The sequence below is a fragment of the Oryza sativa genome, chromosome 12 (assembly GCF_034140825.1).
Source record: "Oryza sativa Japonica Group chromosome 12, ASM3414082v1".
NCBI lineage: Eukaryota > Viridiplantae > Streptophyta > Magnoliopsida > Poales > Poaceae > Oryza > Oryza sativa.
In genome coordinates this window covers 11,481,040-11,494,873 of record NC_089046.1, presented here as the reverse complement: position 1 = coordinate 11,494,873, position 13,834 = coordinate 11,481,040, and the positions used below count along the sequence as shown (strand labels likewise).

The following is a 13,834-nucleotide window of genomic DNA, read 5'->3' as shown; positions in this document are numbered from 1 at the left end:
TTTTATCCCAAGCTATCGTATTTTTTATCCCAAGGAAAGATAATAAGAGTGAACTTTACTAATGCAGTTTATACATATATTACTTATAATTGTCAGAGCCTAAACAGGGTTTAAGTATAATATAAGGGTAGAGTGACACGAAGCAAAGCTATCCAATCCTCATAACGAATAATTCTACTAAGTGGAAGAAGAAATAGAAAGCACTCAATTCCTATACTTCTAGTATACACTTAAATCCTAACTTACATCTGTTAATGTACAATTATGTGGCCGATACCCCCTAACAGTGTCCTCCTGATACTTTGAGAGACTACCTTGGGTTGCCGAATTTCTTAAGACAACCTGTCATGGTAGTCCAACCGGGGCTAAATACGGATGAGTACTCTCCCCAGGAAATTGTCTTAGAAATATATACTAACAAGGAGGAATACCCGTACTGAGCTGTCACCATCAGCGGCCCACCTCTACTGTCCTGTAGCATATATACCTAATTAATTATGCTTAATAATCTAAGCACCATACTTACATTATTAAATACTACTCTATACCCGCATGCTAGACATAGAGTAACTGATAAATTAGACATTAAACCCGCACCATTACACCTCTCTGGTAGGCTACCCACACAATTAACACAATACAGATATAAAATAAGACTAGTACTTAAACAAAGTAGGCAAAATTTGCTACAGGACGTCCGAAAAATATGTAATTAGCTAGAGGACATTGTAAGAACGTGTATTTGCTGTAAGGCATCATAACAAAACTGGTAATTAACTGCTGGACACCGGCGGGATTATTTTATTATTTTTAGAGGGATAGGAGAGAGAAACAATCATTAAAGACCAGTTTGCCCTTGGCTCAAATTAATCCAATGTGGGCCCCACTATGAGTATGTCCTTCTCGTGTCGCCATCGTAGGTGAAGTGGTGAACCCCACGTCGGCGCCATCGAGCGTGCAGCTCGCTAGCCTCCGCGAGAAGTAGGCATCGAAACGGCCGCAACCGCACACCCTGAGTGGCACAGCGGCTGCGGTGGCGTTGACAGCGCACTCCTCAACAGCATCGCTGGGTGATGCCCTCCATGCCGTCTGCCCACGGCCTGCTGATCTGCCGGATGCTGTGCCAGTGGATGGCGACTTTCTCCGTCAGCAGCGAGTTCTTGATGTTGATGACGATACTGTCCCTCTAGACGACGCTGATGGTGCGGCTCGGCGTGTGGCCGTTGATGGTGACGGCCAGCTTGCGGACGCAGTCCGGGGACGTGAACTGGTAGGTGATGTCCCAGTCGTGGCGCCGCGGCTGACGTGACGCCGCACAGCGCCGCAGCGGCGAGGAAGAGGCTGCAGAGGAGGCGGCGGCTACACCGCGTCATGTCCCCTCTTGCTCGCAGTCGCAGCTGCATTGTTTGGTTTGCTCCGGTTGCTAGCTGCTCTGTCTGTGCGTCGTTTTGAGTTACACAGGTGGATTTGGAGCTCGCCAAGTAGCGAGCTTAGGTTTTTGATGTTTCGAGATGTTTGGAGCCTGCTCCGGTACCGCTGCGATGGCATTGATGGAACACCTCGTACTCGAGCGCCCCGAGCATCACCGGTAGAGCAGCGCCGCACGGCAGCCGGACCAGCTCACGCGCCCGGTGCCGTCGTTGGCGACCAGCGCAATGGCGTCGACGTCGTCGGCGCGCACGGCGCCGGTGAGCATCGCGGGAAAGAATGAGAGAGGGAGAAAAGGATAATGAAGAAAAAAAGAAAAAAAATCAAAGGGTAGAAACGTACTTACACATGTGTTTCACTCTTCAATTCTTCCAGATATAATAAAATAATCACGCGGGTGTCCAGCAGCTAATTACCAGTTTTTTGTGGTGCCCTACAGCGGAACACGTTCTTGCGGTGTCTCCTAGCTAATTACACTTTTTTGGATGTCCTGTAACAAATTTTGCCAACTAAGTAAAGTACCGAAGATATATAAAGAAGAGTATTCCATTAATTTGGAAAGTATTACAGAAGAGATTACAAGAGCCGCTAGAGCCATACCGAAAACTCTTCCGAAGACTCCGATGACTTCCGAACACTATTCTATTCTACTCCACTTAGTACTATACTACTAATACTAAAGTATGAAGAGGACTTTAGCTTGCTTGAGTGTGTTGAGAGAGTGAATGAACTCCTCCTTTTATAGAGCTGGTATGACGGTTGTAGAAACACGAAATGTCGATTTTGCCATTACAACCATCGTTGAGAAGCAATCCTGGACGTCCACGTGTAAGGCCAGCGGGAGCCGCAGCTGCCAAGGTTCGGCCGAACCTGGGCTGGCCCAGCAAGCCTCCAGCTTTGGCAAGTCGCTGGCAAGTGGGTCCCTTAGGCGGTTGTGGTAGTTAAAAGTCGGTTTCCGGCGGTTGCTTCTGATATGTGGGCCCTCCTTATCCATATGCTTGCTTAGGAGTGAGGTCTCTTAACTTTTATCTTTATTTTATTTGATAAATTCCTGCAACATATTATTCTCCAAGTACAAACGGAAATATATTATTTTGGAAATAAACATGCATTGTAAGCATAGCTAATTCTCCATTATTTTAGTTATATTGATGGTCGAAATTTGTCGGTAACGACCGTCAACAACCCCAACACCCATGTGATCGTTCTCCCCCTCTTACCAAGAACAATGGGGTTTTGTTTATTAGAGTTAGCAACTTGATACTTGCATTCAGCGCGCGTGTTGGCTAAATTGTCTGTCTGTTTGTCTTCGGAACCCCACCATATTGTGATTTCTTCATAGTGAAACTTTCATATTCATTTAGTGTTTGTTCTACTTGTTCTTCGATTGCTTGCAGGAAGAGTGACCTCGTTGCCTGGTTGTTGTGCACCACAAGCTCGCGACAACAGACGTTGTATTGGTTGCTAAGGCGCAGCGTCATTAGATGGTTGTAGTCGGGTCGTGAACGTCTTCTTCATCCAAGTGAGTTATCCCCGCCTCCCATAGAAAGATCGGGACACAAACCCTCGCGGGTTCACATCATCACTGCTAGAGTGCCTCTTCCACCGCCAATCCGAACCACCGCCACTGTTGTAGCATCTGGCTGCTCACTGTCAGCAATTGGCATCACGCTAGGCTGCAGTGCTTCCACCTTTCGCTAAAATGCGCCTAGCAGTAGCTTGGCCACCCATCCACAACCTCAAATCGGGGCCCAAACCTGCTTTCTCACACTCCCTAGTGAGTTCCGCTGCAAACTCAATCTCCAGCTAGCGTTTCTCGCTGCGCCGCGACTCCTCTCTCTCCCTTAACTCCTTCACCTTCCCGAGGTTGCGGCCATCCCCGTCCGGAGGAGCACCGCCGTCGGCCACCTTCCCTTCTCCCCTACCCGTCGCGTGCGAACGGTGAGAATCCTCTCCTCGTCTACTCCCGCGCCACCTCTCTCACCGCCGCTGACCGCTGCCGGCCACCTCATGTGCCGTGTCATCGTCTTCTTCCCTCGGTAAGCACACCGTCACACTCCTTCCCACCTTCACCGCTTCCCATGTGCGCCGTCGTGCCAGTTGGTCGTCACTAGTGATCATAGGGCTACGCGCCGCCGCTACCCAGCCAGCCAATTGTCGAGCCCCACTCCCACTTGCACCGGTCATCCGATTCAACTCGGGGGAATTTGGGCCATCCATGTGGCCTCCCGGTGCCACCTCACTATGCCCGCCCAAAGTAATAGCTCAAGTAGGCTCAAATATGTGCTAAATGAATAGCAAATGCTCAAATCAGATAATGTAAAGTTGAAAAATCATTCAAAGTCAGTACCATGTTGGTCCTAGGCTAGAAAATACTATACGCGCAAGCCTAGATACAAACGGTACCACAAGATAGCACTTGTAGGAGATGACAATAACAAGCACACGATAGCGGCGATGACAGTGTTAGTGACCCTATCAAATGTAAAATTGACAGCGATCCACTTGTAGGAGATTATTAGGTAGTTGTGAGGGCAATAAGGTTAAAAAAGAGACGACGGAGACATTCTCAAAGAATATAAGCATTTCTAACAATGAATCTGGACATATCTATATCAAGATTCATAGCTAGAAGTTGTTATATTTTGGAACGAAGGTAGTAAACACAACCATTACTTCATTTGAAACGAAAATAATCTATATAGCACATACAAGGGAAACATTACGGATTAACAATTGTCAACCTTCCTAATATAGGAGAACAGCTGTATTTTGTTAATCATATGTGTCGGACATATATCGCATCAGTTAGTATGGCTGTTGTCGGCATTTAGCTTTCTTTTGAACCCTTGACACTAATGAACTAGAGATCCAAGACTTGTTCATCTCAGCAATTTCACCAGAGCGCCAACAACACAGACGACCATCTTCGCCACCTGTCCATCCAAAAATGCCCCTGTTTTGCCCAGTATGAGTGTTTGCGGCTGGATATACGGTTCTAACAACGTCTGTATGGCCTCCTTCAAGGATAGCTTCCGCGGAACCTATTGCCCCTTCAAGACCAGCTCTTACAGGGAAGTAACCTATTGTCCCTGCAGTTGTGCCGCCAATCACCCATAACTTGTCGTCGGGCAGAGAGTAGTGACAATCAACAAAATAGTCCACCTACAAAATATAGTAAACAGAATTAGACGTTGAGAATAAATTGTCTAGGTAATTTGCCTCCCTGGACTGCTATATTGCATTGCCAACCACGCTAATTAAACAATGAAGCATCATGGGCAGCCACATCGTGTAGTTTCACATTGTGGCAGCAATCCCTCTGTTTCGCCACATCAACCAATCTAGAGAGCAGGAAAAGCTGAGTTGACGTTTAGACTAAGTAGGTGGACAGCAATGGAGGCGTAGTGAGCATAGTTGAAAAAACCGGACCGGTGGATGACCCGGTGAACACCTCGGTTCACCGGTCCAGCGGTCGAACCGACGGGTTGGACGGTTGAACCGCGGTTTAATAAGGTCATCTAGTTTATATGTTTTGAACTTTTGATACTTGCACATAAGGGCACGTGGTGGGATGGTCAGCGCAGCCGGCTTACAACCTGGTGACCAAAGGTCGAATCTCCTCCGTGAGCGATTTGGCATTTTTTCAAAAAAAACAAAAAATCGTCTTGGTAGGCTGAAGAACTAAATGGGCCTTCGTGTGGCCCATTTACACTCTCGCATGTCTTAGCCCGGTTCAACCGATAGCAGTTTATTGTCCGTTTCACCTCAAAACCAGCCGGTTCAAGCGGTTCAAACCGGTTCGATTACATGGCCGGTCTTTCTATTGAACCGAACCGAGCTAACCTCTGGTTTCGGTTATTTCCGGTTCAAACGCTAGGCCGGTCCGGTTTTTCACTATGGTAGTGAGGTCCCGTAAACGGGAATGTAACACTTGCAACAACAGTGACAAGGCATCTAGAGGAGATAGTCAGTTCAGTAAGCTGTGAAAAATAAAGATCAAGCAAATTTTGGGTTCATATGAGAAAATGACAAGAGGGTGCAACATAAAATGATGCATGAGGATATTGGATTGGCTCCATGATTGGAGAGAATAGGTTTCTGTAGCCAGCAAGAATGGTGACTGGAATGGAGAGTTCCCTATAGTGTCTCCACAGTGGAACTGTGCAAGGAGTAAAGAAAGACGGTCACGCACTCTATATACCCTAAACAAGTGCATTGGAGATTATGTCAATGTCCTAAGCAACAAGTAAAAAAGAATAGAGGGAGTATATCTAAAATTTGGCTAGTTCTGGAGTTAGTTGATGAAGACGATTACAGATATAAGGTGCTACAATATCATTCATTTCGTGAAGTTCTGTAATCTTTTTGTACCATGAGCCAAATGAAGAAAGCAATGAACTAATGAGGTGTGATTGTTTGAATATCATAACTCTCTAATATTAATATAAAAAAAACTGTCAATTACCAAATACCACACTACATGCCAACAAATGCTGAGTAGCTAGAATGTATAAAGGCAAATATTAGAAACTCACATGGTCAAGGTTCCACCTATCAGTTGCCAAGGAACGAGCATCATCTATATTCAGTTCTCTACTCCCATCATTCCAGTCCCAGGTACTGTGAGAATTCAACAGCAAAAATCACAATTAGACTTTTGTCCTTATTTATTTATTTGAACTTTGAAATATAAGTCAGATGACATGGCATTGCCAAACCAGAGAAAGCAAACCGAATAAACTACCTTAATGTTTCAATGTGGCTCAAGCACCAGATCTTCTGGTATGTGTTGCCGAAAAATCCCACTTTTGCAACAGAAGTCTCCACATTCATAACCTAGGGAAGATCAGATATCAGAGAACTATCACCCAAAATTGACATCTTCATACAAATAACCTCATGCAGAACCATTAAAATTAAAAAAAAAATACTTCAAAAGGGAGATATTGTAATACCACAATTGAATAGTACTAACAACCAAGAAAAGAATAGGCAAAACTAGAACTGCATCCGTAACATACAAGAATTGTAAGCTCTATTGTATGAAGATTAACAAAGAACTATGGAGATTAACAGTAGCATTGTTATAAGAAGCGGTGAGGAATAAAATTGTAAGCTCTATCATGTACTTCACGAACAAATAACAGCATATTACACACATGGCCAGTTATTGAAGTTACAAAAAGGGGAAAAAACATCATGCGCATTTGGCATCGTCATATGAAACAACAAAGGAACATAACTTGAAGTACTAATGGGATACTTCAGTAAACAACAAACATCAAAGTATCAAACCATAACCTGACATAGCAGGATATGTAAGACAAGGCATTTGGGCACAGGAAACAACTAAAACATACAGATAGCAAATGATTGTCCTCGTTCATGTCACCATCAGTGTCAAAAACACATATTAATCCATCAACTGCTGCAGAAATGAGTTTGCTATGCTGATGTGGTGCAAATTTTACCTGTCCAAAAAAGGTGACAACATAAAAATTTATAATCACCCAGAATACAGAAATAGTATGAGAGGAACAGTAGCAAATACAAGATATTTTCACAATAAAATGCATTCAAGTGATTCAGTAAGCACATTATCAAAATGTTTAGAGTAAGTGATGAAAGTAGTTGTCTCCTGTGATATAAAAATAGTTGTCTCCATGAAGAGTAGAAAACATACAAAACCATCCAAGCATCACTTTGTAAAATATAATGGTGCATATTTGATATCTAGTCCATCAATCTAAATGCTGATAATGCATGGTACGGAGACAGCAGATCATTAGATCATGATTTTTATATAAAAGTACTGTTTGCTTCTAGGACCATTTCGATTGGATATCCGCATGCTCACATATTTTGATAGTATACACATGTAGTCTCCAGCATTAATGCCTTCAAATATGCCAGCAGGATGACTCAGTTCTCACTTGATTAAGGCTGTGTTCGGGAGGAGGTTCCCAGCACGCAAAACAAAGCTTGTATTATTACATGATTAATTAAGTATTAACCTTTTTTTTGAAAAATGGATTAATATGATTTTTTTAAAATAACTTTCATATAGAAAGTTTTTGCATAAATCCCACCGTTTAGCAGTTTGAAAAGCGTGCGCGCGGAAAACGAGAGATGTGTTTGGAAAATGGGGGGAAGAACACAGCCTAAGTGTTTTTATATAAAGGTGATGTTATGGAAGGGTTCCTTCACAACTGTTCATTGGAGAGCCAATGATCGTCTACACAAGATTCCGTTGGCATACAGTTTCATCGACATGGGTCACCAAAGACTTCAGCCGTAGTTACTGCCACAGCTTGAGGTTGAGATGCCTTGCCACAACAGATGTAGTGCACGAACAGTATCATGTACTGTAGCAGTGTAGCAATACAATTAAGGTTTAGGATTTACCTTCCATAATAAATCTATTGCCTCAACCAATCACATCTATTGTGTCAATATGGCTTAGTTATTTGGTATTATATCTATTACTCCCTCTCCCAAAATACAACTTCTAGCATTCAAAATTTATCCCAAAATAGAACAACTTCACCTACAATTCCTTTTCAACAAAACACAACCTTCCACCATTCAATTTTTTTCCACCTACTTCCTCTTCTTAATCAATCATTCTCCCATTTAATACCACCTACTTTCTTTAATACCCGTGCCCAAGTCTACAACTCCTTGTATTTTGGGACGGAGGTAGTAGTTAGGAATGTTCAGTTAGAAATTAGAAATATGGTGTGTTAAGGTAGAGATACTATTCATGGTACTGTTCACGTAAGTGCCTCCAGTACTGCAGCAAAAGAACCTCCCATATAAGGGACCCATGTAACCCATGTAAGTAAGCAATAAAGAATCATAAAGTAGGTGTAGCTTGATCAGGGTCTACTGGCAATGAGGACAAGCCTAGTACCGATGAGAGTGATCTCACTTCTATCCCAGTCTTTAGACCCTTAACCCATCCATGAATTAGTGTCCATAACAGATGAACACATTCAGTGTCTGCTCCAAAAGATGAAGTCACAAGGTGTAATGCTCAGTTGCTCACAGCATTAAGCCATCAAGTCGAGTCAACTCACAAAAGGTCAGTTTGGGTAATTAGTCAGATGACTAGTCGGTGACTAGGCAGCAGCATGCATATTAGCATGACATCAAAATTGCACAAATGATCTTTCTGCACATAAGATATAACTATTGATGCAGCCAGGTGTCCAATACCTCTTAGATTGTGAATACTCTCCATTCACCAGGACCAGAGCCCTCCAAATTCCACAAATGCAGCTACCAAATGAAGCAGCTATGAAACAGAACAGCAAGTAAACAAGCTTTAACATTGATCCTGCTTGGTCCATGATTCCTATTCCTCCAATTAGGTTAAACATTACATTCCTTTAACAGGTGAAACTGATTCATGTACCTAGCCTGAGGCTGCATCATTCAAGTCAACACTAAACAAGAGCTATCTATTGCAAGGCGTCTTTTAGTTGAGATAGTTATGCTCTAAACATGAGCGGTTCAACTGCCGGTTCACATGGTTCGAATGTTGAACCGGAAGTGCTATATTGTATGCATATTCTCCATTTGTCACTGCGAAAGTTAGCTGGACAGTGGATGCGTAGAGCTTTCAACCAGCTGACCTGTGTTCGAACCCCCATTCTCTACCTTTTTCTTGCTATTTTCAATAAGTACATGAACCGTGGGCCTTGTGATCTTTGCATGCACAAGGCCCTTGACTGGCCCATCAAGGCTCATCCTCTCTTGGCATGATTAACCGGCCGGCTCGGTTTGCCTTGGTTCACCGGTTCACATGAAAACCATCCGGTTTAGACGGTTTGTTCCACTTCACATGCAGGGGCGGTCTTTATAGCAAACCAAGCCATCCAGACCTCTGGTTCTGGTTTTTTCGGTTTAACCCCCTGGCCTGTCCGGTTTTTTGTACTATGGCTCTAATAATGCAATGAGTCAGCTACTTTACATAAATACACAATAACATAAAAATGTATGACCAATTTTATTTGCGGACTACTTGCACCCACATATTTTCTTGAACAGATTGTTCCATTAATGTAGAGAAGGAACAAACAGTCCTGAGTAACAAAAAGAATGCAAAGTAAAATATATGACGTAGAACAATACATACTTGAGTCACATCATCCATGTGAGATTCCTCTAAGCATGCTAGCTGTTTAGAATTTCTCCAATCCCACAATAGAACCTACAACCAACAAATTAGAATGAGACAACAAGAATCAAAACGAGTGTAACATCATAAGATTCTTTTTTCTAGAAGTCACGTCACAAACATATGGAAGTAAACCATCCTGGTATGTTAATCAGATGAATTTTGAGATTGAGATAGTTCATAGTTGGAACTGGTTTTGGAGATAATTGGTAAATATAGCTACAGGGGCTGGAATAGAGAGGCTATTGGAGATGCTCCCCTTCCCTTGCAATGGCTGGAGACACCGATCTACAGCTACAATTGCCTTTCATGCAAGAGACGGTGCACACAAGCATCAGAATGGCTGAGCAAACAATAGTCCACTATTCAGAAATTGTACATCTAGCCATCATTCTCAATTCTCAGTTACTTTGATGTTTCATCTTGATCTATTTGAACACCAGATTGAAGCATTCAACAAATTAGTTTCATCAATTTATTATGGTTTTAGCCAGTTTTTGCCAAACAAACAGACTTCCGGGATTAGAATTTGTGGCTTATAATCCGAACAGTGGATGGTGCAGTTCATTACTTTTGCTCTAGTGTTTTCAGTTAAGTGAGAATGTAAACAGTCCTAATATCTGTGAAAGAATAAAACTCAACTCAATTACCTGGGAATTAGAACCGGCAGCAAGTAGGTTACCACTTGATCCACCAAAGGAGAAGCTGAACAATTCTTGAGAACCCCTTAGCAAAGATATCTATGCAAAACATTTGAACCAGTGATGGTTGAATTTAGAAATATATATAATTACTTAAACCAATTATAATACTAATGAAAACAGCTAACAAACTGGTCGTACAATTAAGCCAATCGCACTGCTTAATAATGTTAAATCAGTCCTAGTAATGTTATATTGAAAAGATATGGACAACAAATAGAGTATGAAAAGCAGTAGTAGATGCAAAATTGTCTGTATAATTTAGCATAAGCACAAAAACAATATCATGACAATTTATAACCATATACACCGAATATTGATGTTAGTTCCATGAAAAGGCAACATCAATTGTGATCCAATTATCAGCAGAACAGAGACAAACTTAATTGCACAAGATTGAGTAGACTATTAGAATTTACCAGATATAAAAGTTGCATTCGGGAAGGTCTTTATGTGTAACAAAAGGCCATGCATTTACATTTTACCATGTAAAAGATAAACTCAAAAAGATGATTTCATGGAAATACTACTGAGCAAGAAGTGCATAAGCTAGCACAGTGGTTGTGCTTTGGGCCGTATCTCGAAGAGATATACCAAAAAACTGGAACTTAAAAGAATCAAATTTGATTGTCCTCAACTCAACATGTATAATTCATATCTGACCAACCATCCACCAGCACCCAAAATATGTAGACAGGTCTAAGTTGACCCATTAATAGAAGATCCTTTAGGAGAATGTGTCGGGGGGTTGCAGACCACAACATCATCACTAACTCCTTTTAAGTAACAGAACTAAGTATGTGATTTGTCAGCACATTAACATAATGAATAGTGTGGACAGTCTACTGTACCCATCTCAAGTACTGCAGTTCTCTCATTTCCCTCCAACTATCAAGCAGGACAAATAGCACTGCCAACTATCAATAGCAGGCATATCTCTAAGACTATCCAAAGGTGGTTTAGCTGATTAGGTGCTAAAAATGCAGTCCAATCAGCAAAACATGGTGATTCCCACATGCCAGCCTCAAATTCTTCATCACCCTCCTATTACCACAGGTCCCTGCTGTTGGCTGCCCCTAAACAATGAACTGCCATAGTTTCTGAATGTGAGGATCCCCATCGCCCACACACAGTGCCATTTGTGTAGTCATTGACACACTTGATGACTCCTGGCCACAGTAAAGGTTGGCCTGCTTCTCATGCTAGGCCGAAGCTAATTATGGGGTCCTCCAATACGGCGGCAGCTGGCCTGACCAACAAGAGCAGGGTGATGTGGCGTCAAACCAGGTGGAATTGGACCAGGGGGGAGTTTGTTTGGTATTGATAGTTAAGGGGTGTCAGTTATTCCATAGTTAGAAGTTGAAAATTAATCAAATACATCAGCTGGCAAGAGTAAAGTATACTTATTCCCTTAATTATGCATTTGATAACCAGATTAGGAAAACAGACCTGCTTAAAGCTTCTTGTATCCCAAGCTCTTATAGTTCCATCTGAAGAACAAGAACAGATTACTTGTGGGGATGATGGGGCTGAAAAGGAAATTTCATGGATTGATCCGCTGTGTCCAGTGCATTCACCCAAAAATTGCCCAGTTGCTGGAGAATATAATTTTAGTGCATTTGTTGACAAGGAAACCGCGAGCGTAGAGTTCTCCTGACTTGTTACCAGATATATGAAATAAGATGCAGAGGGCATAAGTCCTAAAGCATGCATAATATCAGCAGTACATACCACATACATAAAAAAGATGAAAAGAGAAAAGGATGAGTATGGATAAATAATTTGTGATGAAAAGAGAAAAGTGTTATTACGGATAAATAATAATGATAATAGAGTAAATTTCACAAAACTACATGTTTCATGGTTCAAGTTGCAGAAAACCACACACATTCTGACACTTGTCACTTAAGTACATATATTTTGGTAGTTTAGTTTCACAAAACCACACTATCGATGGATGGATTCACCCGTGAGATGACGTGGTTGTTTCATCTAGGATGAGGACGTGGCATCATATTAATTTCGTGCGATGGCTGGTAATAGGATGCCATATCCTCGTCCTAGGTGAAACAGCCACATCATCTCGCGGGTGAATCTATACATCGATAGTGTAGTTTTGTGAAACTACACAACCAAAATATATATACTCAAGTGCCAAGTGTCAAAGTGTGTGTGGTTTTCTGTAACTTGGACCACAAAACATGTAGTTTTGTGAAATTTACTCATGATAATATAACAGCAACAACAAAGACAGGAATAATGTGGTCTTGAAATCTGAATGGTCCTTTTTGCATGTCATGGAATTCGTAATAACATAAAAGCATACACCTAATAGCACACCACAGTTATTAACATCCCAAACCAAAGCTAAAGTGGTCGACAAGTATCATCTGAAGCTAGTGAAATCCATTTAAACGGGTAAAGAATTTGCAGTCTGAAATGAACCAGGGTGGGGGAAGGGCGCCTACCAAGAAGCTATCTGGAAGACGTAGTCGTCGCCGAAGTTGGTCTGGATGCTGTTCTTGAGGCCCAAACGTCTCGAGGAGATGCCGCTGTTAGGGCTTGGAGACGAGGAGTTGGACGTCGCGGGCGAGGATGTCCCCATGCATAGGACGGCCTCTGCCTCTATCTCCACCTCCATCGCCATGGCCGCCGCCGTATCCTCTCCGCCTCCCTCCATCGCGCCGCGCAATCCCTTCCTTCGCCGCCTGCGGGTGGCTCGATGGAAATGTCTCAGCGAGAAGGGTGGATGCGCCTTCTTTCCGGGCGACTGGCGGCGAAGGAAGTAGGGAACGGCCGGCGGAGGGGCCGACCACGCGACGCGAGCCTCGACTCGCGAGGAAAGCCGAGAAGCGACAGCAGCTGGCGGCGTGCTGTACGCGTGCGGGTGTTGGACTGGTACCCTGCTAGGGTTTATTGATGGGCGTAGTGGGCTTGTTTTGATCTAATTTCTGGGGTGAAACTGAATAAGTTGGGCCCGTCCCGGTAGACCATTGGCGTGGTCCGAAATGAAAAAGTTCACCCAGGTCCCTCATCTAAGGGTTGAGGTTGAATTGCGTCTAACGTATCCCTCATTAGTACAAACAAGATCCTAAAACGGTCTGGATGGTGGTTTCAGCTGATGTGACTGGTTTGAGTTAGTTCTCAAACTATGTGAGCATGGCATTGGAAGCAAAATTAAAAAAATAAAAACAAAACATATGGGGTCATATGTCAGTCAAAAAAAATAGATTAAAAAAAAAAGGAGAAATGAGGGAAGGACGGCGAGCTCCCTATGCCATGCCTCATCGATGGTCGGTAGCAGAGGCACTAGCAAGAAGAAGGGAGAAGGGGGATGGAGGAGCCGTCTGCAACATTTTCACACCCTGATTTTCGTTTCAGAGATTTATAAATTATTTAATAAATTATTTCTAGAATTTGTACTAAGTACACATTAATTTACTTAATTTACAAGTAAAGTGTGTAAACTAAAATTTCCCAAATAAACATGGTTGGACTTAATTTTTATTAAATTCTTTGT

General features: G+C 42.6%; 1 protein-coding gene across 2 annotated transcripts; it reads right to left on the bottom strand.

The window, feature by feature from the left end:
• Positions 1-4,088: 4,088 nt before the first annotated feature.
• LOC4352026 (WD repeat-containing protein GTS1) lies at positions 4,089-13,199 on the bottom strand. Of its 2 annotated transcripts, none has more exons than XM_015765229.2 (8): positions 12,783-13,199; positions 11,764-12,014; positions 10,264-10,353; positions 9,572-9,646; positions 6,792-6,902; positions 6,176-6,267; positions 5,967-6,051; positions 4,089-4,593 (listed from the first exon to the last, which is right to left on the bottom strand). In XM_015765229.2, the coding sequence occupies exons 2-8, from the start codon at positions 12,007-12,009 to the stop codon at positions 4,237-4,239; spliced, it is 1,056 nt and encodes a 351-aa protein (XP_015620715.1). In that variant the 5' UTR covers positions 12,010-12,014; positions 12,783-13,199; the 3' UTR covers positions 4,089-4,236. The 2 variants fall into 2 exon arrangements, with proteins under 2 accessions (XP_015620715.1, XP_015620712.1); XM_015765226.3 differs by having other exon boundaries at positions 11,764-11,971.
• Positions 13,200-13,834: the final 635 nt, after the last annotated feature.